General features: G+C 45.7%; 1 protein-coding gene across 2 annotated transcripts; it reads left to right on the top strand.

Moving 5' to 3' along the window:
- Nucleotides 1-452: 452 nt before the first annotated feature.
- On the top strand, nt 453-23493 carry xpo7 (exportin 7). Of its 2 annotated transcripts, none has more exons than XM_085278767.1 (28): nt 453-503; nt 8806-8952; nt 9747-9840; nt 10111-10277; nt 10641-10706; nt 11415-11519; nt 12119-12284; nt 12394-12467; nt 12548-12667; nt 12744-12890; nt 13068-13240; nt 13537-13730; nt 13805-13910; nt 14000-14135; nt 14975-15048; nt 15159-15239; nt 15601-15664; nt 15792-15900; nt 16178-16284; nt 16579-16667; nt 16765-16872; nt 17303-17385; nt 17474-17688; nt 17786-17924; nt 18189-18346; nt 18426-18524; nt 18608-18735; nt 19857-23493. In XM_085278767.1, the coding sequence occupies exons 1-28, from the start codon at nt 471-473 to the stop codon at nt 19948-19950; spliced, it is 3276 nt and encodes a 1091-aa protein (XP_085134893.1). In that variant the 5' UTR covers nt 453-470; the 3' UTR covers nt 19951-23493. The 2 variants fall into 2 exon arrangements, with proteins under 2 accessions (XP_085134893.1, XP_085134894.1); XM_085278768.1 differs by lacking the exon at nt 453-503 and adding an exon at nt 561-794.
- The last annotated feature ends 741 nt before the right edge of the window (nt 23494-24234 follow it).

Here is a 24234-nt window from a genome sequence, read left to right on the forward strand (position 1 = left end):
ATCAGAATCAGAATCAGAATGGGTTTATTGCCAGATGTTGAGGTTTACAACATTAGGAAATTGCTGCGGTGCTTCAGTGCAGACAATAAGAATTAAAGTGCTATGTAGAAAGAAAGATATGTGCATGAGATATACATGAGATATATACATGAGAATAAGAATTATGAGTGCTACGTAGAAAGATATATACATGAGTGCAGGTGGTGATCAGTGCCAAACATGAAATGATGCAGTGACACAGCGTAGGGTAGATGTATAGTTTATTAATCTATTTGTATTGTTAAATGACATTGTGTTGTATTAAATTGTTTTATGTTGTATTTAATTGTATTAAATTGTATTGTGTTATATTAAATTGCGTTCCATTGTGTTACATTGTGTTGCATCGTGCTGCTGGAGTCCTGCCAGCGGCCACCAGCGGGGGCGCTGTTGTCACTTTGGTTACCCATAAGCGGGGGAGTGAGAGGTGCATGAAATGGAGAAAAATGGCGGATCATGTGCAGGTAAGCGGAGGTTTCATGTTTTTGTCGCGGATAATTTCTGTAGGCGGGCGCAGCTGAAGCTGAGGCCGGATCCGAGTGCGCCGCTCCCGGCACGGAGCTAGCGTGCAGCCGGTGCGTGCGGGCGGCGGCCGCGGTGGAGCTAGCGGGGAGAAAGAAAGGATGCGGCCGCCTGTGTTGACTTGTGGCCTGCTGTCACAGCACGGGCTGGAGGCTAGCCGCTGCTAGCAGCCAGGGGAGGGCTCGGGCTCCGGGGCGAACAAGGGAGTCTGCGGGCTCCGAATGTCCAGCCTGGTGAGTTCCGGCGTCCGTGGCCATCAGAGGCGAGTAACCGGAGGGCGAGCGGCGGGAAAATCGATGTATTTCAGTGAAGTAAACAATGAAACAGGCGGTTAGCTGCAGACGGATAGCTGCCAGGCTAGCACGCACGGTCACCTGGCGCCACCGGGAACCGCCGTAAACACGCTTATCCCAGACGGACCGGGCGCGGTACCCGGAGCTTCTGTCCCGGAGTTCCAGGTTTTTGTGTTTTTATTCACGGCTCGCTCCGGTAACGACACCCAGCCATGCAGCAGGCTAGGCTAACGTTAGCATATCTACACGTCAACTTCTCCCGCCCGAGCGTGTTTGAAAACATGACCTGGTCTGTGTGAGCGTTAGTCGGTGAAACAGGGCGACGGTACCGGGCCGGACCCGCGAGGGGCTCCAGGGTGAGGACAGCGGGGGTTTTTACCCTGGTGTGGGCAGAATGGAGCGGCAACTAGCCAAGGCGCTGTGCTCCGGCACATGTTTGGGAAGCCGAGGGATGAAGTTCAGCTGCTCTGGACTTCCTCCATGATGCCCCTGCAGGGAACTCTGTGAGGAGACTGTGGAGACTTTGTGCTGAGGGGCAGGTGAAACCCCGACAGGTGAAGCCAGCTTTCGTTTTCTCTGCTGGTCACATGAGCTGTGTGTGACATGACATAATATATTGTTAATTGCGCACAGCATGCATGAACTATGAGGAGAAACTCATCCGATCCTCTCATGTTAGCGGCTGTAACAGCTCGTTATTATTGTTTCTGCTTCAGAGTAACTTTAATCAGTTTATCTGTGATCAGCTTTAATCCCAGGAAGGATTGTACGAACTCAGGTGGGGCACAGATTCACTGAATGTGGTCAAAGTGGAACATCTCAGCCTGATTTCATTAATATTTCAATAATTTACCAGGTAATCAAACGTTCAGGTGAGTTTCTGAGGGATTCTGGGTAAACGTGTGACGATAATTTCAGGTTTTTCAGTCTCAGCTCTGGTCAGAATACTGGGGAGAAAATATTTATTAGTGATAAAAATGATAATATAAATTATTCTGGCAGCTATTTTCATGGTTATACAGATTTAACTATAAATTCAAAGACATGAAAACAGCAAATTTTATAAAAACAGCTTTAAGTTAGCAGATTTAACCTAAAATAAAGTTTTTAAAGCTTTTTTTTTTTTTACCTAGAAATGACACTTACTCCATCACCTACTCCCAGGTTTATGATCCTGTGAGTGCCATAAACTGTCTGATAATCCAGGTGAAAGTCTTCACTTATGTAATGGTTATACTGGTACCACTGAGCTGGATGTAGCTCATAAATTCATAATTAATAATGTGCCAGTAAAGTAAGAGAAGGGCCTCACGTCGGGCAGTTCTCGTAGCTGGATTAAGTTGAATTTCTGTGATTCTGACACACAATAAGCCCAGATCCTTGTTTTTAAGTATTTTTAGCTGAAATCTAACAGAACGAAGACTTAAGTATTTTTAATGATATTAAATGACTGAAAACGAACCACTTAAGTTCATTCTGGTGTTACTGAGACAGTTTTTGGTGGAATAAAGATCAGGGTGATATTTACTGTTCGTATCCACTGTGTGCTGTTTGCTTTCACTCAGCCGTTTGTCTCCAGACTGATGATCATGTGGCTACCTTGTTCTGATGGGGGGTTGTTCACTTTCCTCACTGTAATTAAAATAACATTCACGTGTAATTTTTAAAAGATCGTCTCACGTTAGAGCATTCCTGTGATCAAACACTAACTTTAGTCAGTTCAGCTGTTATGAGCTGTCATTCAATGATGATGTGATGTGGCGAGTCGAAGGCCAACGCCATGCGGTCATGAGGTCAGAATCACCCGCCCCAGTCTAAAAAGTTCACGTTAAAGTCCAACGTTTACCCTGGTGTTCCTCACGCAGTCAGGCTGGAGTCAGTCCACAGCAGGAAAAGAGATTTGGGCTCTTTAGCTCCATAAAACAGTTTCTAATGTTTGTGTAGTGACAGCAGATGATGATGGAGAGGATTTTTCTTCAGACATTTCAGGCACTGAATCGTCTGTTTTTCATACACCTGTGTGTTTATTTGAATAAAAAGGGGTGGCCTTTATTGACAGCCGTGCTCCTGTGATGTTCAGGACTCCTGCTAATGATGATTAAATGTCCATCTGGTAATCTTTAGATAATAGCTGATCAGCCGTCTGCTCCCTGACGCCTCCCACAGGTTCTCTGTTTATGGAGATAAGCTGCAGACCAAAAATCACCTCCTGAATATTTAATGATTCGGGAGGTTTCAAAGGATATCCCTCCATTATGTTTATTATGTTTCTGCACACATGGGCCATCGTAGCTCGAGCCTGCAGAGCTGTCAGGAGTTTATAGAATATAAAATACGTTAATAAATAAAAAATCTGCTCTCAGGTTTCGACTGAACCTATTCCTGTGAGGTGAGGTTATTATTTATTATCTCTGTTTTCTGATGCTTACCTCGGTCTAAGCAGAGACTCCCCAGCTATGGGACGCATCCTAGTCAGGTGCTGTGCGTCTGTGCTACGAGCTCCTCCCAAATCTGCCAGCCTGTCTCTGGTCTCTAAGGGAGCTCCAAGGGTCAGATCACCTCCATCCTTACACCTGCGATCCTGTCAGGATCACACCCGACCTCTATGGCGCCTCCATGGGACACTGTGTGTTTCCAGGTGGATTAAATGATAGTAGTAGTTGCATATTTGTGAAGAAAAAAAACACGACAATGTTCAGTTTAAATACAGGTTATTTAAAGTCTTTGGTGAACACAGCTGCTGTTTGGACGCTTCGGTTGTTTTTGTAACTCACTTTCATTGAAGTGACTCTTCATGAGTTTAGATGAGGAATAAACAGTTTCCCGAGTCGCGTGCAGCTGAGTGTTTTATTCAGTGGTTTCATTCTGACTGGTCTGTGTGCCGTCAGCAGGGAGGTCGATGCTCCTGCAGCATCACCAGAGGAGGCTGAGATGTTTCTCTACTAGCTTACCTGTAAAGCTTCAGCCTGAAGCTTGGCTCACTGGCTGTTGGTGTTTCTGAGGTGGGCTGGACTCTCCTGAAGCCATAAAGAAAACACCTCTGTCCTCCTCCCACACCTGCACTGACACAAAGTTTGGTCTCTTTCAGCTGTTGCAGCATCTCATGGTCACTGAACCGGTGATGAAATCATCACACCTGTGTGCTCGTGTCTCCAGCACGGCCGCAGCATGTTTCTAAATGATGAGCTAAAGCATGGCAACAGAGTTGTGGTTTGACGCCAGAAAAAGCTCCGATGCAGATAAATTCAGATCTGTGACATTCACACTGCTGCTCGCAGGCCTGCAGCTGGACTCAAGCTCCCAGTACCAACCCTCTAAGTCAGATTTACCTTCACACTTACCTACAGCATTTACAAATTTGGGCTTTATATCTTTATTATAAAACTAAAAAACAAATGCATCCTTCTGTTCTGCAGTTTTTAGATGTCCTGAATATAATGGAGAAGAATATTGTTGAAGGAGCTTGCAGGGTTACGAGCAGGAAGTTAAAGATGTGCTTTCCTCTGGTTATCATCATTTTAGGACTAAAGTTATTAGAAACTCTTTGAGCAGACGGTCGAATAAAAAGAGACCAATTGTGTTAAGAGTTATTGACTGAATATGATAATTATGCAGACAAATAGACAGAATTTAAAAGGAATCAAAGGTTTGCTACTTCTTTCACGTTTGTTTGTGTTTCTGAGTCGTTTGTGACAGTAAATGTGAGTCTCTGGGTTTATTTAATTAAGATTAGACGTCAGAGTCAGCACAGGTGAAGTTTTCACTGTTTATGGACCAAAACACTGTTTATGGATTGAAAACACAAAGTTAGACCAGTGAGGACATGTTAGCTGCCACTGTAAAGAAACTGCATCCTTATTTCCACATGGATCAGCGTTAAAGCCGATTGATTTATTGATCGAGTGAGAGAAAGTTCCTCTCCAGTCCTTGTGATGGTGTGAAGGTGGAGATGAAGGGGAGGTCTGCATACAGCCCAGAGGCAGGAAGCCAGTACATTTACACCGTGATGCTCGGGTTAATGGTTGCTTTATGAGCCAGATTTTAAAATGTTTCCGATATGAGTGGTTTGAGGACTTTGAGTCGTATATCAGGGTGAAGTTGGTTTTAGCCAGGTAAAAATAAGGCTCCTCGATCACTTTAACTTTAAAGATTTTCTTTTTGTTTGATTGGTTTCTTATCTGTAATTGTTCTGCTGGAAATCAGGAAATTCAGATTACTTCCTCGAAGTCTTTCCTGTCCTGCTGAAAGCAGTTTTAGTTGAGCTGGTGAGAACTTCATTTCATGTAACTGGTCTGATGGTTGGAGGCTGCCGGCTCGAGTCACATCACATTTATAGTGATCCTTTATTTATCAGGTAAAATTCTCATTAAAAGTCTGTTTCAAAGGAGACGTATACAACAACAGTATCAGGACAAAGACGCACACAGAGCTGATATTCAGTCACAAACATGTGATCAAACAGAATAACAGGCCATCAAAAGCCGTCACTCTCAGTGGGATCTGAAGGTCGTGAGTTAATCTGTGACGCTGCTGTCGCTCAGTTTGATGGTTGTGAAAACTGAAATCTGAGAGTTTAACGCCAGCCCAGAAGTGTTGCTCAGTGGCAGCACGGTGAGGAAACTTTGTGAGGAAGTTGTAAAACCAGCTCCTGTGTTATGGGAACCAGTTCAAATGGCAGAAGTTCAGGTTAGTCCTGAATAATGAAAGTAAAGCATGCAGCTCTCTATGAACCTCTGTGGTCATTGTCTAGCCCAGATTTCTTTGTCATTTTCACTTAATTACAGAAGCTTTTATTTTGTAAAATAGACTGAAAACAGTTCATTTCATATTAAATCAACCAAATCAAAGGAAACTTCAGAATCAGCTGATTTCATTTTTAATTTAATTTAATGAAGCCATGAAAAATTAACCTTAATACTGTGAATGATTTCAGAGTTACAGGAAGTTTGGGAGCGTTTCTTAGATCTGGTTGATTTTCATATCTAAAACGGACTCAGCAGTCAAGACTCACTATCGTCCTCCCTCACTCTAATGGGACCAAAATAAACTTCACTTTTATTCACTCATAAAACTAACCTACAAACTCATCAGAAAGCGTTTGATGAGCTCAGAGGTCAGGTGGCTTGCATCCAATCAGACCTCAGAAGAGTCACCCCCTGCTGGTCGTTAGAGAGAGTGGATGTCACCTGTGAGATTAAAGCACCCAGAGTATGTATCTGCAAAATAAAAGCAGCAGTTAAAATCCAGAAAACATCCGTCTGCAGGCCAGACGCACGGCACAAATTTAAAAATAGAAACAGTTTGATTTAAAATTAGAAACTGGAAGCATCTGTCGGCTGCCAGCACCGGAAACGTGCTCGTCATCTCCGAGCATGAAGTAAGGAGAGCCTTCAAGAGAGTGAACACCAGGAAAGCAGCAGGACCAGACGGCATCCCAGGTCGTATCCTAAGAGACTGCGCATACCAGCTAGCTCCTGTGTTCACTGAGATATTCAACATCTCTTTATCTCAGTCGGTGATCCCCACATGCTTCAAAGAGTCCATCATTGTTCCTGTCCCGAAGAAACCCCACCCTGCTTCTCTCAATGACTATCGCCCTGTAGCCCTCACCTCAGTAGTGATGAAGTGCTTTGAACGCCTGGTCAGAGACTTCATCATTTCTTCACTACCAGACACACTGGACCCACTACAGTTCGCTTACCGTCCAAATCGCTCCACAGACGATGCCATCTCTCATCTCCTCCACACATCACTCACTCACTTGGACACTAGAAGGGGGAATTATGTTAAAATGCTCTTCATAGACTACAGCTCTGCATTTAACACCATAATTCCCTCCACACTCACCACCAAGCTGGAGCATCTGGGACTCAGCTCATCTATGTGTCAGTGGATCTCCAACTTCCTAACTGGCAGACCACAGGCAGTAAGGATGGGCGGACATGTCTCAGCCTCCACCACTCTCAGCACTGGAGCCCCCCAGGGGTGTGTTCTGAGCCCCCTGCTGTACTCTCTGTACACATATGACTGTGTGGCCACTACCAGCTCCACCACCATCATCAAGTTTGCTGACGACACCGTCGTGGTGGGCCTGATCTCTGATAACAACGAGACGGCCTACCTGAAGGAGATTAGGAATCTGGAGAACTGGTGCCAGAGGAACAACCTCCTTCTAAACGTCAGTAAGACAAAGGAGCTGATAGTGGACTTCAGCACTAAGCAGGAGAGGAACTACCAGACCCCCGTCATCAACGAGTGCCCAGTGGAGAGAGTGGACAGCTTCAAATACCTCGGAGTTCACATCACGCAGGACCTGTCATGGTCCTGTCACATCAACACCGTGGTGAAAAAGGCCCGACAGCGTCTCTACCACCTCAGACGCTTGAGAGACTTCCAACTGCCCTCCAAGGTGCTCAGGAACTTTTACTCGTGCACCATAGAGAGCATCCTGGCGGGAAACATCTTAACCTGGTTCGGGAACAGCACCATGCAGGACAGACGAGCTCTACAGAGGGTTGTGCGGTCAGCTGAGCGCACCATCCGCTCCGAGCTCCCTGACCTGCACTCAATCTACAGCAGGCGGTGCTGGACCAAGGCCAGGAAGATCGTGAAGGACCTCAGCCATCCCAACAACAGACTGTTCTCTCTGTTGAGGTCAGGAAAGCGATTCCGCTCCCTGAAGACCAACACAGAGAGACTGAGGAGGAGCTTCTTCCCGCAGGCGATACGGTCTCTCAATCACACCACCACACAGTACTGACCCACACATATGGTTCTTACACACACACTGGACTTTCTGGACTTTGTTTTTGCACAACACTGGTCACTATATTCTTCATTTCCGGTTAATACTTGTACAGCTGCTGTTATTGTGTATATATTTATTTATATTTAGATTTCTTCATACATTCTTATATAGTTCTATATTGTGTATTGTGTATTTTGTTGTACAGTTATTTTATTTTCAACTTTAATTTATATATTTATCTTTATCTTATTCTTCCCAGTTAAATTTACCCTTCATTCTAATTTGTGTTGTACAGTTATTTCATTTTTAACCTTAATTTATATTTTATTCCTTCCTAGTTAAATTTACCCTTTTTAATTTTTCATATTTATTTCCTATCTTATTCATAGCCTTTTCCTTTTTTTGTTCTCTTTAGGTCACGAGCAGTTGTCCAAGCATTTCACTACATATCGTACTGTGTATGACTGTGTACGTGACAAATAAAAATTTGAATTTGAATTGAATTTGCTGCACCGGGAAGAGCCGGAATCAGGCTGATGCCGACACCTCGGGAAAACATGGAAATTTACACGAGGAAAAAAATTTATGAGGAAAACTGGAAAATGCTCTCGTTCTATTTTTATAACTTTTTTGCGGAATATCTTTTCGGTTTAGTTTTCTTTTTCTTAGATGTTATTAGATGTTAGGTGTGTGTGTGTGTGTGTGTGTGTGTGTGTGTGTGTGTGTGTGTGTGTTACTGTTGAACTTGAGTTTCACGTGAAGCTGAGTGTAAGCTGAGGGTCTGCGGGCATCACCGTGGGCGGGGTTTGGTGCTCGCCGCTTATCTGACGCCTGCAGAAGTTCGACACACATGATGCAGTGCTCTGTCATACCTCACTCCATGTACCCTCAACGCATCACACGAGTGGAGGTGGCTAGCGCACCTAGGTGGAGGCTGTAAACACCATCAGACCATCAGCTTCCACCTGCACTCATGCCGCTGTCCCCCATCTTTGGCCCTGTCGGTGTAGTTTTCCTAGAAAGTAATCCGAGACGGTTGGAGCAGATGGCGCTCGGCATGTGTGTCTGTGATTATGAGTGTGTAAAGCTCGGCGTGGCTGCCCGTCTTATCTGCTGTGATCTCTGTTTGTCTGAAACGATGAAAGACTCGAGCCGGCTGCGGCTCACTGATAAGCCTGCGCTGTGTCCCTCTGTCTTATCCAGGGCCTCGCCCAGCTGGAGATCCTGTGTAAGCAGCTGTACGAGACCACCGACACCGCCGTCCGACACCAGGCTGAGAAAGCTCTGGTGGAATTCACCAACAGCCCCGACTGTCTCAGCAAATGTCAGCTGCTGCTGGAGAGAGGCAGCGTGAGTACAGACTACAGCCGGACTGTCCAAGCAGCTTCAGTTTAACTTTCCCACGTTAGCAGAGATGATGCTCTGCAGGGTCAGACAGTCCTGTGCCTGACCCTGCAGATTCAGATCAGACTCAGCAGACATGATGGGGGATTTTTGGAGAAGCTGAAAGCATGAAGACTTTCAGTTTTGTGCTCCATCTTTCACTTGGACAAAAGTCAAGTCAGTGAAAAATGAGCGGGAGGAGTCACGCCCTGATGAGGGTTAGCTGAGCACCGACTAATCCATCCACAGGTTCACCTGCAAAAGCTTTACCTCAAGGGTGGGCAGCGTTTCCTCTCATAGAGAGAAATGGTATCACACAGATACATGACCACAACGTGCAGACACACGATAAAATCCAAGAATCCCAACACAACAAATTTTTAAATATTTGTACTTAATATTTATATCATATTCGGTGCTTGATAAACACAAACTGAAATATTTCAAAGGGTTTGTTTTAATTGGGATGGATGAAGTATCGTGTCATCCAGGTGAAGATCGCTGACCCCCACACTAATGAGGAGGTAACTCTAAAATGAAGTGGAGTCAACTCGTACTTCATATTTATGAGCAGGTTTCTGTAGGTGTGAGGGTATATTTTAAGATTTCAATTTTTTTTCATCTGCCTGAGATAATGATGGAGCAACCCCTTCACTAACCAGCATATCTGAAAGGCCATTTCCTCTTCTGTTGTCAGAATAAAAGCATGTAGATGGCTGTCAGAGGAGATAACCTGACCTCACTGTTTTGTCTCCTGTCAGTCTTCATATTCTCAGCTGCTCGCAGCCACCTGTTTGTCAAAACTGGTTTCTCGGACCAGCAACCCTCTACCCCTCGAGCAACGCATTGATATCCGTGAGTATCTCCTGAAAAAAGCGGATAAACCCTGCAGGTCAGGTCAGTCTGAGGATTAAAGAGAAGCTGGAGTGATGCATTAACAGTCACAACAGAGATGCACTCATCAAACCTCAATAATGACAATGAAGATGTTTGTCTTTCAAAATAAAACAAAATCGACATTACTAGTTGAACAGGTTGTGGGGTTTTCAGTAAAGCAAAGCAGGGTGTTTTAGTGTCTTATTTTGAAAAGCCGCTGCTAAATGTTTTGTTTGTTTGTTTTTTCAGGGAACTATGTGCTGAACTACCTGGCGACGCGGCCGAAGTTGGCGGCGTTTGTGACGCAGGCTCTGATCCAGCTCTACGCCAGGATCACCAAGCTGGGCTGGTTCGACTGTCAGAAAGACGACTACGTGTTCAGAAACGTGATCGCAGACGTGACACGCTTCCTGCAGGTCAGAGCGCTGAAACCCTTCTGTCCTGTGAATCTTGTGTATATTTATTTGTTTAATTTGTCAGAATAAAAAGTTTTAAGCAAGTTTTAAAAAGTAAGAAGATTCAGCTTATTGGTTCGATCATTACCATGGTGATTTCGGTGCTTTTATAACTGTTAAGTAGGCTCATTTGATCTGGTGTAAATGTGCAGCGTACTTTGATGTCATAATGACTTCTCCGCATGGCTCAAACCTGCTTACTCTGTTTCTGGACCTGTTTTATTCAGTGTGTGAGAAGAAAGAAAGAAACAGGATCATTTAAGCCTGGATTAGTTTAACCTGATCTGTGTGCGTTTGTAACCTTTTGTGTGGTTGTTTTTACAGGACAGCGTTGAACACTGCATCATAGGAGTCACCATCCTGTCCCAGCTGACCAATGAGATCAATCAGGTAAGTCACAGCGTGCAATTTATGGAGGTGTGGCAGATTTAAACAGATCCTCGCAGTGATCGACGACCACAGCAGGCCGAAGAGTTTGCATGTTTGGTGACGTGTCCAGACCAAACTGGGTTCTATACTACAAAACGAGTTCAGCATATCCAGCATACCTTTCCTGTATCCAGATTCACTTACACTAACAGCAGCAGTCAGGATAAACAGTCACATGACCGTTAACTTGTAACTTGCTAACCCAGATTTCGCTGCACGTTCAACGAAAGTGATGATGTTGGCAGCATCTGACCAACCGCAAAGGGTCATTTGACCTTTATAGGCTCTACAGAACATGAAAATGATCCCTATGAGTGTCACCTGCTCCAGGGATGTTACCAAATACTGGCTCAGTAGAGCAAAAATAAATCAACCTAGTTATAATGTTCAAAAAAGTACAGCAGCTTTAAAAACAAGCAAGGAAATAATAAAGTCTCTTAAAAATAAAAAGTTCAGTAAGGTGGATTAAAAGAAATCAAGTGACTTGATTCCAAAATAAAATATATCTGTGTAATATACAGTGAGCGTACAGTGCAGGATATTGAAGCTAAACTCTGGAAGTGTCATTTTTATTTATTTTTTGTTGATGATGAAATCACCAGCATTAGTTGGTCCTCAGATTTTCTGCCGACTCTGATCTTTTTTTCTTTTCTTTTTTTTTCTCCTCAGGCCGACACGACGCATCCTCTGACCAAACACAGGAAGATCGCCTCCTCGTTCAGAGACTCCTCGCTCTTTGACATTTTCACGCTTTCCTGCAACCTCCTCAAGCAGGTTTGTTTCGTCCTGTCGGCAGTTTCTCCCATACAGGCTTACATATACACTGCATTTCATTTTTGTACTGATTTCCCGCTTTTAGTTTTTTAATTATTTCAGACCTGTGTTATTTTATTTTTGTTCTGTATTTAATTTTGTATCAATTCCTCAATTTATCTACCTTAACTTTAGATTTATTCTTTTTCTTTGCATGTCCATGTTAGTCTGACGCTGTCAGAATAAAACTTGTGTCTTCTTTGTGTCAGATATTTAATGTTCATATTAAACATGAGTTGATGCTTCAAACAAAGAGCAGAAAGTATGAAAATGTGATCTCTGCAAGGAAAACATAAGTGCTGCCCTTAAGCAGGCTTCCACAAGTTGGCCAATCAAAAGAAAATGGGGGTCTTAAAGGCTGAACTAAGGCCCATTGTAGGACAAAGGATTATTTTGACCTGTGGATCACGCAAAGCTGCTATAAAAACTCATATAAAGATGTATTTTGAGTGAGGCAGCTCGCTGTGGACACTAACAGATCATATTAAATGCCTGAGTGAAGCTGATGATGATGGCGGTTTGTTGATGCTGATGATGATGATGATGCGTTTGCTTTTCAGGCTTCAGGGAAGAACCTGAACCTGAACGATGAGTCTCAGCACGGCCTGCTGATGCAGCTCCTGAAGCTCAGCTACAATTGCCTCAACTACGACTTCATAGGAACCTCCACGGACGAGTCGTCGGACGACTTGTGCACCGTGCAGATCCCCACATCATGGAGATCAGGTAGAGGAGCGAGGCGCCCGCCGCTTACAGATTAATGTGGTGTTGTTACTGATATTTACTGCCTCACGACAACATGAAAACGGTTAAATCTGTGTTTTGTCTTCTGCAGCGTTCCTCGATTCCTCCACCCTGCAGCTGTTTTTCAATTTATATCATTCCATCCCTCCATCCCTCTCCCCACTGGTAAGTGAGCACAGTCATGTGACTACAGCCTGCAGACTGATGCGTGAAGCTTTACTGTTCGTGTGTGTGTCTGGGTGCAGGTGTTGTCGTGTCTAGTTCAGATCGCCTCAGTTCGGAGGTCTCTCTTCAACAATGCAGAGCGAGCAAAGTTTCTGTCACACCTGGTGGACGGAGTGAAGAGGATACTGGCAAACCCACAGGTAACACACACCTGTCTGAAAACACACACACCTCTGTAGCTTCGTGTGTGTTGAACAATGTGTGTTTGTGCTTCAGTGTTTGCCCGATCCAAACAACTACCACGAGTTCTGCCGCCTGCTGGCGAGGCTGAAGAGTAACTACCAGCTGGGTGAGCTGGTCAAAGTGGAAAACTACCCAGAGGTCATCCGCCTCATCGCCAACTTCACCGTCACCAGTCTGCAGGTGGGTTTTTTAACTTTTTCCGTCTGTAATAGTGTATGTGTGTGTCATCCACGTTTAAAAAAAAAAAAAAAAAAAAAAGTGTATGTGTGTATATATTCACACACACACACACACACACATCGTGGTCAAGCAGCAGTGTTGTGTACCTGACTCTTTACTCCTACTCTTCCTCCTCAGCACTGGGAGTTCGCCCCCAACAGTGTTCACTACCTGCTGAGCCTGTGGCAGCGCCTGGCAGCGTCAGTCCCTTATGTTAAAGCCACGGAGCCCCATCTGCTGGAGACGTACACTCCAGAGGTCACCAAGGCCTACATCACGTCCCGACTCGAGTCGGTCCATGTCATCCTCAGGTGAGACTTAAACCAACCTTAAAGTTAGACAGGATTTCATCTTGTTTGATTTTCCAGCAAAAGATTGCATTTCCATTTATTCCATTAATTTAATTAATGCGTTCATAAGATGTACATAAAAACTTAGATGTGTTGGGAACAGATTCTGGATGTTACTCCCATGATGTGTTCGGTGTTTGTGGCTGTGAATCGGTGCAGTGACGATGGTTTGAGTCTGAAGGGTTGGGTCGGTGATGGCTCAGGCAAACTTCACCTGAGGGTTTTTAGGGATGAGCTGAGCATGTCTCTGTCCGTAGGGACGGGCTGGAGGACCCTCTGGACGACGCCGGCCTCGTTCAGCAGCAGCTGGACCAGCTCTCCACCATCGGCCGCTGCGAGTACGAGAAGACATGCGCACTGCTCGTCCAGCTGTTCGACCAGGCGGCTCAAACCTACCAGGAGCTGCTGCAGTCCACCAACTCGAGCGCCATGGACATCACAGTGCAGGAGGGTAAGAGCGCGAGCCCCACCCCTGTGCTATTTTGGGGACTTCGGGAGTCTGACGCCTCCTCTGCTTCTCTGCAGGTCGGCTCACGTGGTTGGTTTACATAATCGGGGCAGTGATCGGAGGACGCGTGTCGTTCGCGAGCACAGACGAGCAGGATGCCATGGATGGAGAGTTAGTCTGTCGGTAAGAGTGCGAATGTGGCGAGCCGGTGTCTGGGGGCGTGACTTCCTGTCGCTGAAAGCCTGACCTTGCGTTTCCTGCGTTTGCCTCAGGGTGCTCCAGCTCATGAACCTGACAGACTCGCGGCTCGCTCAAGCTGGGAATGAGAGGCTGGAGCTGGCCATGCTCAGCTTCTTCGAGCAGTTCAGAAAGATCTACATCGGTGACCAGGTGCAGAAATCATCAAAGGTAAGGCGCGCCTCTCTGTAAGCTCCACCCCTTTCAGCTGACATGAATGAGCAGGTCTGACTCTGTGTGATCTCTCTGCTCAGAAACTGCAAAGTGTGAACATCCAGATAAGTGCTTGAAAGTAAATTGTGATTGGTGCTCGCAGAGCATCATGGTGGTGTTTAAAATTCAGGATGTGGTGTTAGGTAGGCATAGAGTCAGCTGTGAGTCACATGGTCAGCCTCCTCCTCCTGCTCCTCCAGTGGTTCCCCGGGGCGCAGCAGTAACTCACTGCACAGAGTATATGATTATATATCTCTGCTGGCCCAGGAATGCCTCAGGATGCCCACGAGAAACTCAGAAAAGTCTGCAACCTCCAGAGCTCGGAGAATCTCAGTCGGTTCTGTCAAAACATCGGTCAAACCCGAGGCCTTACTTTTGGATTCAGTTCCAGTACCTGTTCTCGGGCTGGGAAGTCTGGCTGAATCTGGAGCGTTGTTCACACAGTGCTCGGGCCAAATTACTGATTTCTGACTGGCTGGATTCAATCGATTTAGCGTTTTGGGGCTAAAACTAAATTTAGGGGAGTAGTAAAGTCCTGAAACCCTTTTTAAACGCTGAGGGTGATCAAGCATTCAGTAAAATGTTCAGTATTTTACTGAATGTGGACAGGTTTGATATTATTTTATTAAAATATTTATTATTATTGTTTCTGTTTTCATTGGAACTAAAGTAAAATAATAAGAAGCAGAATTCGGTGCAGACTGTTCCAAACTGAAAACACAGAAATGACTTGAAGCGTCCTCTGAAGTGGCAGCCGCGTGGTGATCATGTGACTTCCTGTTTGTGTTTGTTCGTAGCTTTATCGACGACTATCAGAAGTTTTGGGCTTGAATGACGAGACGATGGTACTCAGCGTCTTTATAGGGAAAATGTGAGTAACTGAAGTCCAGGTAACTCCGGCACACCTGAGAGCCGATGTTCAAAGTTAAACGAACTCTCAGCCGCTGTAAATATGTAGAAGTAAACTTTCCTCTCTTTCAGTATCACAAACTTGAAGTACTGGGGCCAGTGTGAACCAATCACCTCCAAGACACTCCAGCTCCTGAACGACCTCTCCTTAGGATATCCTTCATGTCTGTGACCCACACAAATGTTTTCATGTTGATTTAGTCTAGTTTTTATCTTTGCTGTTGTTTTTGTGTAGTGAACGTAAAGCAAAAGAAGCCTTGCCCACCTGATCTTATCGTTAATGAGGGGCAGCCAATCAGAAGAAAGTTGTCTTTAAATGTTGAGCAGCTTGTTTCAGATGAGCTGAGGGCCTGGTGCCTAATAAATAAGGATAATTATGAACCGTGAGTCATGAAAAGCTACTGAGCAGGATAATGAATCCATCTTAAGGACTTAAAGGTTAAACCAGGCACTGAGTTAAAGGAAGGGGTGGGGCTCTGGGTCAGCGTTTTCTCCTTGACTTCACTGTCTGCACGTACAGCAGCGTAAGGAAGCTGGTGAAGCTCAGCGCTGTCCAGTTCATGCTGAACAACCACACGGTGAGTACTTCACATTTATCGGAGCCCAAGTTTCACGTCTGATTTAAACGCGTTGAGCTGACACACAAGCATCACAGACGAAGAAGAAAGTGAGCTGTGATGAACTTCCTGCTGCTGTCTTTGTCAGAGCGAGCACTTCTCCTTCCTGGGAGTGAACAACCAGTCCAACCTGAGCGACATGAGGTGTCGGACCACCTTCTACACTGCACTAGGACGCCTGCTGATGGTCGATTTAGGTACGCAGACACAAACACACACGCTGGTGTGGCTTCAAGTTCTTCAGTTTCGGACTTTTTGTAGACTTCACTTGGCAAAAGGTCGCTGAGACACAGATCCAGAACGACCCACTGCGGCGCCCCTTGTGATGAAGAAGCAGCAGAAAGTTTTTATCTTGTAACAACACAAAAGCTGAAACAGGAGAGATACTGGTGCCTGGAAATGAAGTGTGACGTGGTCTGCAGGAGCCACACACACACAGTTTACACTGGGCCTCGTGTGTGTCTGTGTCTGCAGGTGAAGATGAGGACCAGTTCGAACAGTTCATGCTGCCTCTGACGGCGGCGTTTGAAGCAGTGGCTCAGATGCTGAGTACAAACACCTTTAACGAGCAGGAAGCCAAGGTCAGAACACCCTCACAAACATACAGACACATAAACAGCATCAGTTTTGTCAAACATTTATTTCTGTTTTTGCAGACAGACACACATTGTGTTGCTCGTGTTTGTGTTTCTGTGTGTGTGCGTAAACGCATGTGTGACACAGCGATGGCGGTGTAGCAGGGATAAAGAATAAAGCGGGTGTAACTCAGAGTTGTGCTAATAAAATTGTGACCCTGCTTAAACACGAGGAAACTCCAGCAGAAGCAGCTGAGCACATGTTTCGAAACATTGACCTTCCTCCTCTTCCTCCTGCAGAGGACTCTGGTGGGTTTGGTCCGGGACCTGCGAGGAATTGCATTCGCCTTCAACGCCAAGACGAGCTTCATGATGCTGTTTGACTGGATGTATCCTTACACTGACTTCAGATCAGCACGCGGTCAGATCCTGGTTTTTCTGTTTATTGTGTAAACGATGAAAGTGTGTCCTTAACCCGCTCCGCAGATACCCGACCTACATGCCCATCCTGCAGCGGGCCATCGAACTGTGGTACCACGACCCAGCATGCACCACGCCAGTCCTCAAGCTCATGGCAGAGCTCGTCCACAACAGGTAAACCTGCCCAGTGACGAAGGGGCAGGTTTAAGAGTATGACCTCTGACCTCTGTGCTGTCACATCCTTACAACGGTTCAGCCTGTGAGGATCCAGAGACGACTCAAAGAAAGTAAAGGCAGCCCACTGGCGGCCTGGGATCAGCTATGATTGTAGCATTTTCCCTCCCAGCAGGATCTGTGGGAGTGTTTTCATTGGTTCATTCTAAGAGTACACACAGTGAACGTCAGCAGAATAGTCAAGTTTTAAATGAGGAAGCCGCCTCAGAGGTCTGACACCTAATGTTTTCAGAGTTCTGGTGAGGCGTGACTAATGTAGATGGTTTTCAGTGATGTTTTACTCGGCTCAGAAACCAAAGCGCGTCTCCTTTCAGATCAAATGTAGAGGTGAAAGGTCACTAACTGTGTTTGGTTTTTGTTTTGTTTTCAGATCACAGCGGCTTCAGTTTGATGTGTCGTCGCCAAACGGCATCCTGCTGTTCAGAGAAACAAGCAAGATGATCACGACCTATGGTACAACCTTTGACCCCCACTCAACCGCCTCAAAGATATACCTGTCTTTGTTCTGGGCCGCTCATCGAGTTCCTGTTTTCTCCTTCAGGGAATCGGATCCTGACGCTGGGCGAGGTCCCTAAGGACCAGGTGTACGGGGTGAAGCTGAAGGGCGTCAGCGTGTGCTTTGCTATGCTGAAGGCGGTGCTCAGCGGGAACTATGTCAACTTCGGGGTCTTCCGTCTGTATGGCGACGACGCTCTGGACAATGCCTTACAGACCTTCATCAAACTACTGCTGTCCATCCCTCACAGTGACCTGCTGGTATGCTCCACCTCCTCACAGGTTTTCTGTGACTTTGGAGACGTGGACTCCGTTTGAGTGAGTTTTTAACCCTTGACCTCTGGTCCTGTCTCTGCAGGACTACCCGAAGCTCAGCCAGTCCTTCTACTCTCTGCTGGAAGTGCTGACGCAGGACCACATGAACTTCATCGCGAGCCTGGAGCCTCACGTGGTCATGTACATCCTGTCCTCCATATCAGAAGGCCTCACAGCACTCGGTAAGGCAGCGACGTTGGTCAGGTGTGTGTGTGTGTGTGTGTGTGTGTGTGTGTGTGTTTCTCTGTGTGTGTGTGTGTGTGTGTGTGTTTCTCTGTGTGTGTGTGTGTGTGTGTGTGTGTTTCTCTGTGTGTGTGTGTGTGTGTGTGTGTGTTTCTCTGTGTGTGTGTGTGTGTGTGTTTCTCTGTGTGTGTGTGTGTGTGTGTGTGTGTGTTTCTCTGTGTGTGTGTTGAAGTTACATCATTGTGTCTTTGTGTGTGTTTCAGATACGATGGTGTGCACCGGCTGCTGCTCCAGCCTCGACCACATCGTCACCTACCTGTTCAAGCAGCTGTCGCGCTCCACCAAGAAGCGGCCCGCTCCCATGGCGACAGATGACCGCTTCCTGCACATCATGCAGCAGCACCCGGAGATGATCCAGCAGGTGAGCTGATCACACCTGAGTCACCTGACCACACACACACACACACACGTGTTGACACCTTGCTGCTGTCGTTGATCAGATGCTGTCCACCGTTCTGAACATCATCATCTTCGAGGACTGCAGGAACCAGTGGTCCATGTCGCGGCCTCTCTTAGGCCTCATCCTGCTCAACGAGAAGGTAACTGCCGCTCGCACTCGCCTCAGAGGTGGCACCGCGTGGGTCAATGTGCGCTATAACACGTGTGTTTTTTCTAACTGCAGTATTTCGCTGACTTGAGGAACAGCATCGTCAACAGCCAGCCGCCTGAGAAGCAGCAAGCCATGCACTTATGTTTCGAGAACTTGATGGAGGGAATTGAGAGAAATCTACTAACAAAGAACCGGGACAGGTGAGAGCAGGCAGCATTCATCCTCTCAGGTGGTCAGGAACGTGAAAAACGGGTGGAGACGTGAGACACGCTAGACTCGGTCAGGATCGTAGCTTAGCGTTAGAGATAAAAGCCACTCACAGACTGTCACTCAGTCTGTGATCATTCAGACTCTGCAGCAGGGATTGTATGAGGTTGTGATCCACAGACAGGGTTACCTGCAGAAAGCCACACCCAGAAGTAGGTACAAACTAAAGGTACTGCTGTGGACTCGATTACTACTGTCACTGATTTATATTACTCACTTAAACTGGAGGAAAACATTTTTTCTTGTGTAATCCTAAACAGCCTGAAAGATATATGAAGACCAGTGTTTAGTGATGTGGAACAGCGACACACCTTATTTTTGGAGACACACATTGTGCATTATAATATAACCTGCTGTCAGGGGGATGTCAGGACGATCGGTGTATGGAGGAAGTCATCCAGTTACGTTACATTACGTTGTGATCCCGAACACACATTTCCTCATCAGCTGGAAGGAACTGAATTAGGAAAGTAAAGCTGCTGATGGAGAACTTTCAGAAGGTGTGATGCAGCAGCAGCTGAAGGTCTGGGTGACCTAAAAGGGTGAAAACTGTGAAAAATGAGCTCGAAATAATTTCTGTACAAATATTGTGTTTGTTCGCGATCTATATCTAACCTCAAACCGAGTTTTAAACATGGCTGACGTGCAGATAATACTGCTGTTTGTGCAGTGCATGGTCACATTACTCCAGTCGAGCAGTTATACATCAGTCTGTGCTGTAACAACCGAAAAATCCTAATGATTCCCACGGTAACCCTTGCCCTCGGTAACTAACGAGTGTTTCTGTGCTGATGCCGCAGATCTGCTCCTCTCCACCAGACTTCATTCACAAAACCACAAATTTATTCTGTAAAAACACGTCGTTACACGCTGGTCAGAAATTCAGGCCCTGAAAGGAGCACTGCCTTTCGGAGGTTTTCCACAAATAAACGCGTTTTAATGTGGGCGGATCTTAACAGTCAGGATTAGCTGGTTCTGACCTCCTGCAGGGGAACACTGAGGGGAGTTGTTCGTGTGCCTGACGAGGTAAAAATGCTCTGTGTGTGTTCTGCAGGTTCACACAGAACTTGTCAGTGTTCAGGAGGGAGGTGAACGACAGCATGAAGAACTCGACATACGGCGTCAACAGCAACGACATGATGAGCTGACATTCCACGCGGCCGCCCACCGAGTTCGCCCGGCCCCTCGACCCGCCTCTCCACGGCCTCCTACCCCTCACCTCTCTGCATCCCCCTCTCCCCCCCCGGGCCCGGATGCCCAGGGATCATCACCCCGCCACGACACCAATTCAGCCCTCCCCCTCCTCCTTTTTGATATAAGCATATATAAATATATACAGATCTATTTTAAAGCCAGCCCGCCGCGTCCGGCTCGCCTGGCTGCTCGAACAGAGGGGGGGGGAGGGAGCATGTCTGAGCACTCTGAATCACTGACAGGAAGTGGAGTGCGCCGCAGCCAGAAGAGGCGGCGAGGGGACGAAAGGACGAACGCCGGTAAACGTAGTAATCCGCTTCTGCCTGCCTTGTATAGAAACCACCCGAGAAACCAAGTGTACATTTTCTTTCGTAACATTTTGAACAATGTTTATAATGATCGACTTTAAAAACCCACAAAGACGAGACAACAAACCAACGTGTGATTGAGCTTTTTACAGAGTAGTGAGTTAGTGCACATGTCTGTCTGCGTGGGCATGAGGCCGGAGGGTGGGCGGGGCAAGCACAGGAAGCAGGTACACACACTAACGGAAAGGGAGGCTCAGAGCATCCATGTTGTACATTTTTCTCTGTCTCTGCTGCTTGAAGTGATGTAAATATTCCCGAATGACGGCCTCAGAGGGACCGTCCTGCTGCTTTTCCTCCTCGGTGTCACAAAACCGTCACATTTTGGTCACGGCGAGGTAGAAAAACGCCACCTCCATCCTCGTTTCCTGTTTTTCTTTGCCCATAAACACTAACCTGGAGGTCTTTGGGCTTTTCCGTGGTGCTCGGACAAAATTAAACACCTTCAGCAGACCAAACATCTTTCATTAGAGCTGCTTTTATTGTGAAGGCTCGCTAAACCTTCAGCTTAAAGTTGGTCTAATGTCAGCATGTTTGTCAGAGCGTCATAAAAATGATTTAAAGACAGAAATAGTGATTAGCTCCTGTTTTTCTTGGTCACGTGACACTTTTTCTCCAGCCATCATTTAAAAAGATTCATCAAAACCCCCGTGGTTGTCGTTGTTATTATTATTATTATTATCATTAACTGTAAGCTGCAGAACAATAAGCTGGCACGTCATCAACTTCAGTTTGACTAAAGCGTGATCAAAACAAAACTTTACCTCTTTATGGTTACAGTAAAACAAGCGATCACACAACACACAGGCTGACATTTCAACATTCAGGGAAGTTCAGGGTGTCATCAGGCTGACAGGAGGTTTGCAAATATAGAGGAAATCCTCAGAGAGGCTTCATCAAAGCCGTATTAGTATGATGATGATGATGATGATGATGATAATAATTATATTATTATTACTGGAGCTGCAGTGACGATTTTAGTGGCGACACAAAGTCGGACATAATTATCAATCTTCAGTCAGATTTTTGATTTAATAATCTGCTGATTATTCCTTGATTAGAGCTTCTGTTGTGACGAAGGGTCATAAAAGTTTTCAGTCTCAAAATGTTTCAAATGTTGAACTTTTAGATATTTTGTTCTTGAGTTCCAGCTCTTCTTTTTCCCGCAATACTAAAGCAGATTATTAACTTGCTCTTTCTGATGATTAATTAACGCTGCGTTATTTTAAGCGATTCATCTTTTGATTTTTAAACATTTGTCAAACATCTGAAGACGTCTCCTTAAAAGTTATTTTTCATTTTTTTCCCCGTTATTCATTTATCAGACAAAATGATCTGCAGCATTTCAAACAAACATTTCAGACTCGAGCTCCTGAAGCTGGGGCACTTCCTGCTTTCGCCCCACTTAACAGTCCCCGAGTGAGTTTTCAGCTCTCCGATATCTTCACCTTAAAAATTCTCGTGCTTTCTGTAGATTTTTTTTTTCTCTTTGTAATGAAAATAAACTTTCCCAATGAAACCAGCAGAAAATGAGGATATAATCACACTCACTTATCATATTTTCAGTTGAATTAACACAATGAATCATATAAAACTAGATGTGAGGATTCTTTTTCAGACAGACTTTAAACAGATCGTAAAAGCGGCATGTTTAAACCTCCGTAAATCTGCTTTGACATCAGAGGAGTGTCGGAGTGCAGACGTCCTCTAATAATCTGCATGTTTTAACTTCAGCTTCTCGTTGCCTCGTGACCCGAGTGTTCATCATGATCACCAGCTGCTGTTATCGGCTTCAGCTCGACTAAAACAGAACCACACGAGCCTTTAAACGAGTCTTCAAACTCAGGAAAAACACTGTTAAAGTGATCACATGGTAACATTACAGTATTACCCCGATTCGCCTCGACGACTGGTTTAATATTGCGACTTTTACAGGATGTTGTCGGGTTAATAGAGTTCATGTCTCAGATTTTCTGTGTTGATGTTCTTGAGTGTCTGACCGACAGAACAAAGTCCAAAACACTGAATCCACTGATCGAGGAAAACGTTTAAAGCTGAGCTGAAACCTCCACAGATCTTCAGGCAGCACCAATTTCTACCAAGTCTCAAGTCGAATACGGCAACATGACTGCGTTTAAAGACTCGTGACCAAGAAAAACCACACAGGAAGTCAGGGAGGAGGGTCACCGTTTGTTCATCGCCACATGAATTGTTTCTTTGACGGTTTTTGGAGTACATAAGGTCATATTTTCTGAAATTTCAGGTTTCACCACGTTATTTGTTGTTTTCATGCAGTTAAAAACGTGAAATTCTCTCCAGCGTCAGCTGACTGAATTCACAGAAAGTGATGGAGGTTTTTTGTTTTGTTTTGTTTTTATTGTATAAAAAAAAAAAAAAAAAGCAGCAGAACTTCCCTTTAAGGCACCCGTCTGCATCGCCGCGGCTCTGCCTTCCTCTGAGCATGGCGGCTGCGCCAGTGGTGACGTCCTGCAGGTGTCGCACGCCTGCTGCTTGATGAACGTGTAAGCAACATGGTCACAGCTACATTTTCCCCTCTGGTAGGCTGGGTGCAGTTTCCACCATTTTGTTTACACTCTGGATTCCTCGGACCAGGTCTCGGCCTGCCCCCCTTTTTTTAGGGAGTCCTTTTTGGCGTGTGCGTTGATGTTGTGTGTGTTTGCGTGTGCGTGGAGTGGCTCTCTGTTGCCTGGCGTGCGTGTATGTGGTGTCTCACGGTGCTGCGACGGCTTGAACCCGCGATGGAGCTCAAACAGCCAAGGTCTGAGCCACCAAGCGGGAAGCAACAGGGGGAAACCATCGAGGCGGGAGTGCGGCGAAGGCGTCCGGATCGGTCGTCAAACCTTGGCAGAAGGTGTACAAAGAGAAGCAGGAAGTGGAGTCTATTAGCAACTTGTGTTACTCTCTACGATGTTGCTGCTAACTGTTTGTGACAACTAGCTCATCTCTAACCATGTCAGCACTCACGGATGTTTATTGAGTTCCTAATTTTTTGGCTTGTGTCCCTGATGTGAATGTGTTGGGTCCATAGAGTGAATAGCTGTTTGAGTTGTTTGGATGTCTGCTACATATAGTGTAAGCATTGTGACTGCAAATAAACCTCATTGATTTTTACCTCGCTGCCTCGCATCCTTTTCTTGATCTCAGCTGATCTACAGCTTGCCACAGGTGCTCAGCAGCAGTGCTGCTCTTTTTGTGAGCTTATGGTCACAACATCAACAGTCCGCAAGACTACGAACCTCCCTCAAGTTCTTCCTCTTTTCCTCCATCTTCATCAGCCTTTGTCAAATATGTCCACTCTCTTCTGATGTCATCCTGCTCACTGCCATTGAAGATCTTATCATCTTAAGACAGCCTTAGTGCCACCATCTCCAAACCATACATCATTATAGTCCTAAATGTCGTAGGTAACAAGATGCTCAGAATCAGTTTTACTTATAACGCCAAGCCACAGCATCAGTCACATTAAGGTGCTTTATATTGTAAGATAAAAATCTCACAATCATGCAGAGAAATCCCAACAGTGAACAAGCAGTTGGTGAGAGTGAGTTTCTTCCTGTTAAAACTCCCTTTTAACAGGAAGAAACCTCTGGCCATAAAAAGGCTCAGGGAGGGGCGGCCATCTGCTGCCACCTGCTAAGGGGGAGGAGAGGGATACTGGACAAAAGAACAAAAGTAGCAGTAAAGCCTCAGAGCTGCTCTTACATCATCACCAATGTCTCTGCTTCACATCCAGGTAAAGGTGTTTCCTTATGTAGAAAAATGGGGGCGTGACTGTATGCAGATTGCACAGTCCAGCTGCTTCACACAGATTCTGATTGGCTAACATACACAGGGCACATGGATGTTTTCATA

The sequence above is a fragment of the Mchenga conophoros genome, linkage group LG7 (genome assembly GCF_057382185.1).
Source record: "Mchenga conophoros isolate Kocher_MC1m ecotype Shallow Benthic linkage group LG7, M_conophoros_male_GT1.1, whole genome shotgun sequence".
NCBI classification, from domain to species: domain Eukaryota; kingdom Metazoa; phylum Chordata; class Actinopteri; order Cichliformes; family Cichlidae; genus Mchenga; species Mchenga conophoros.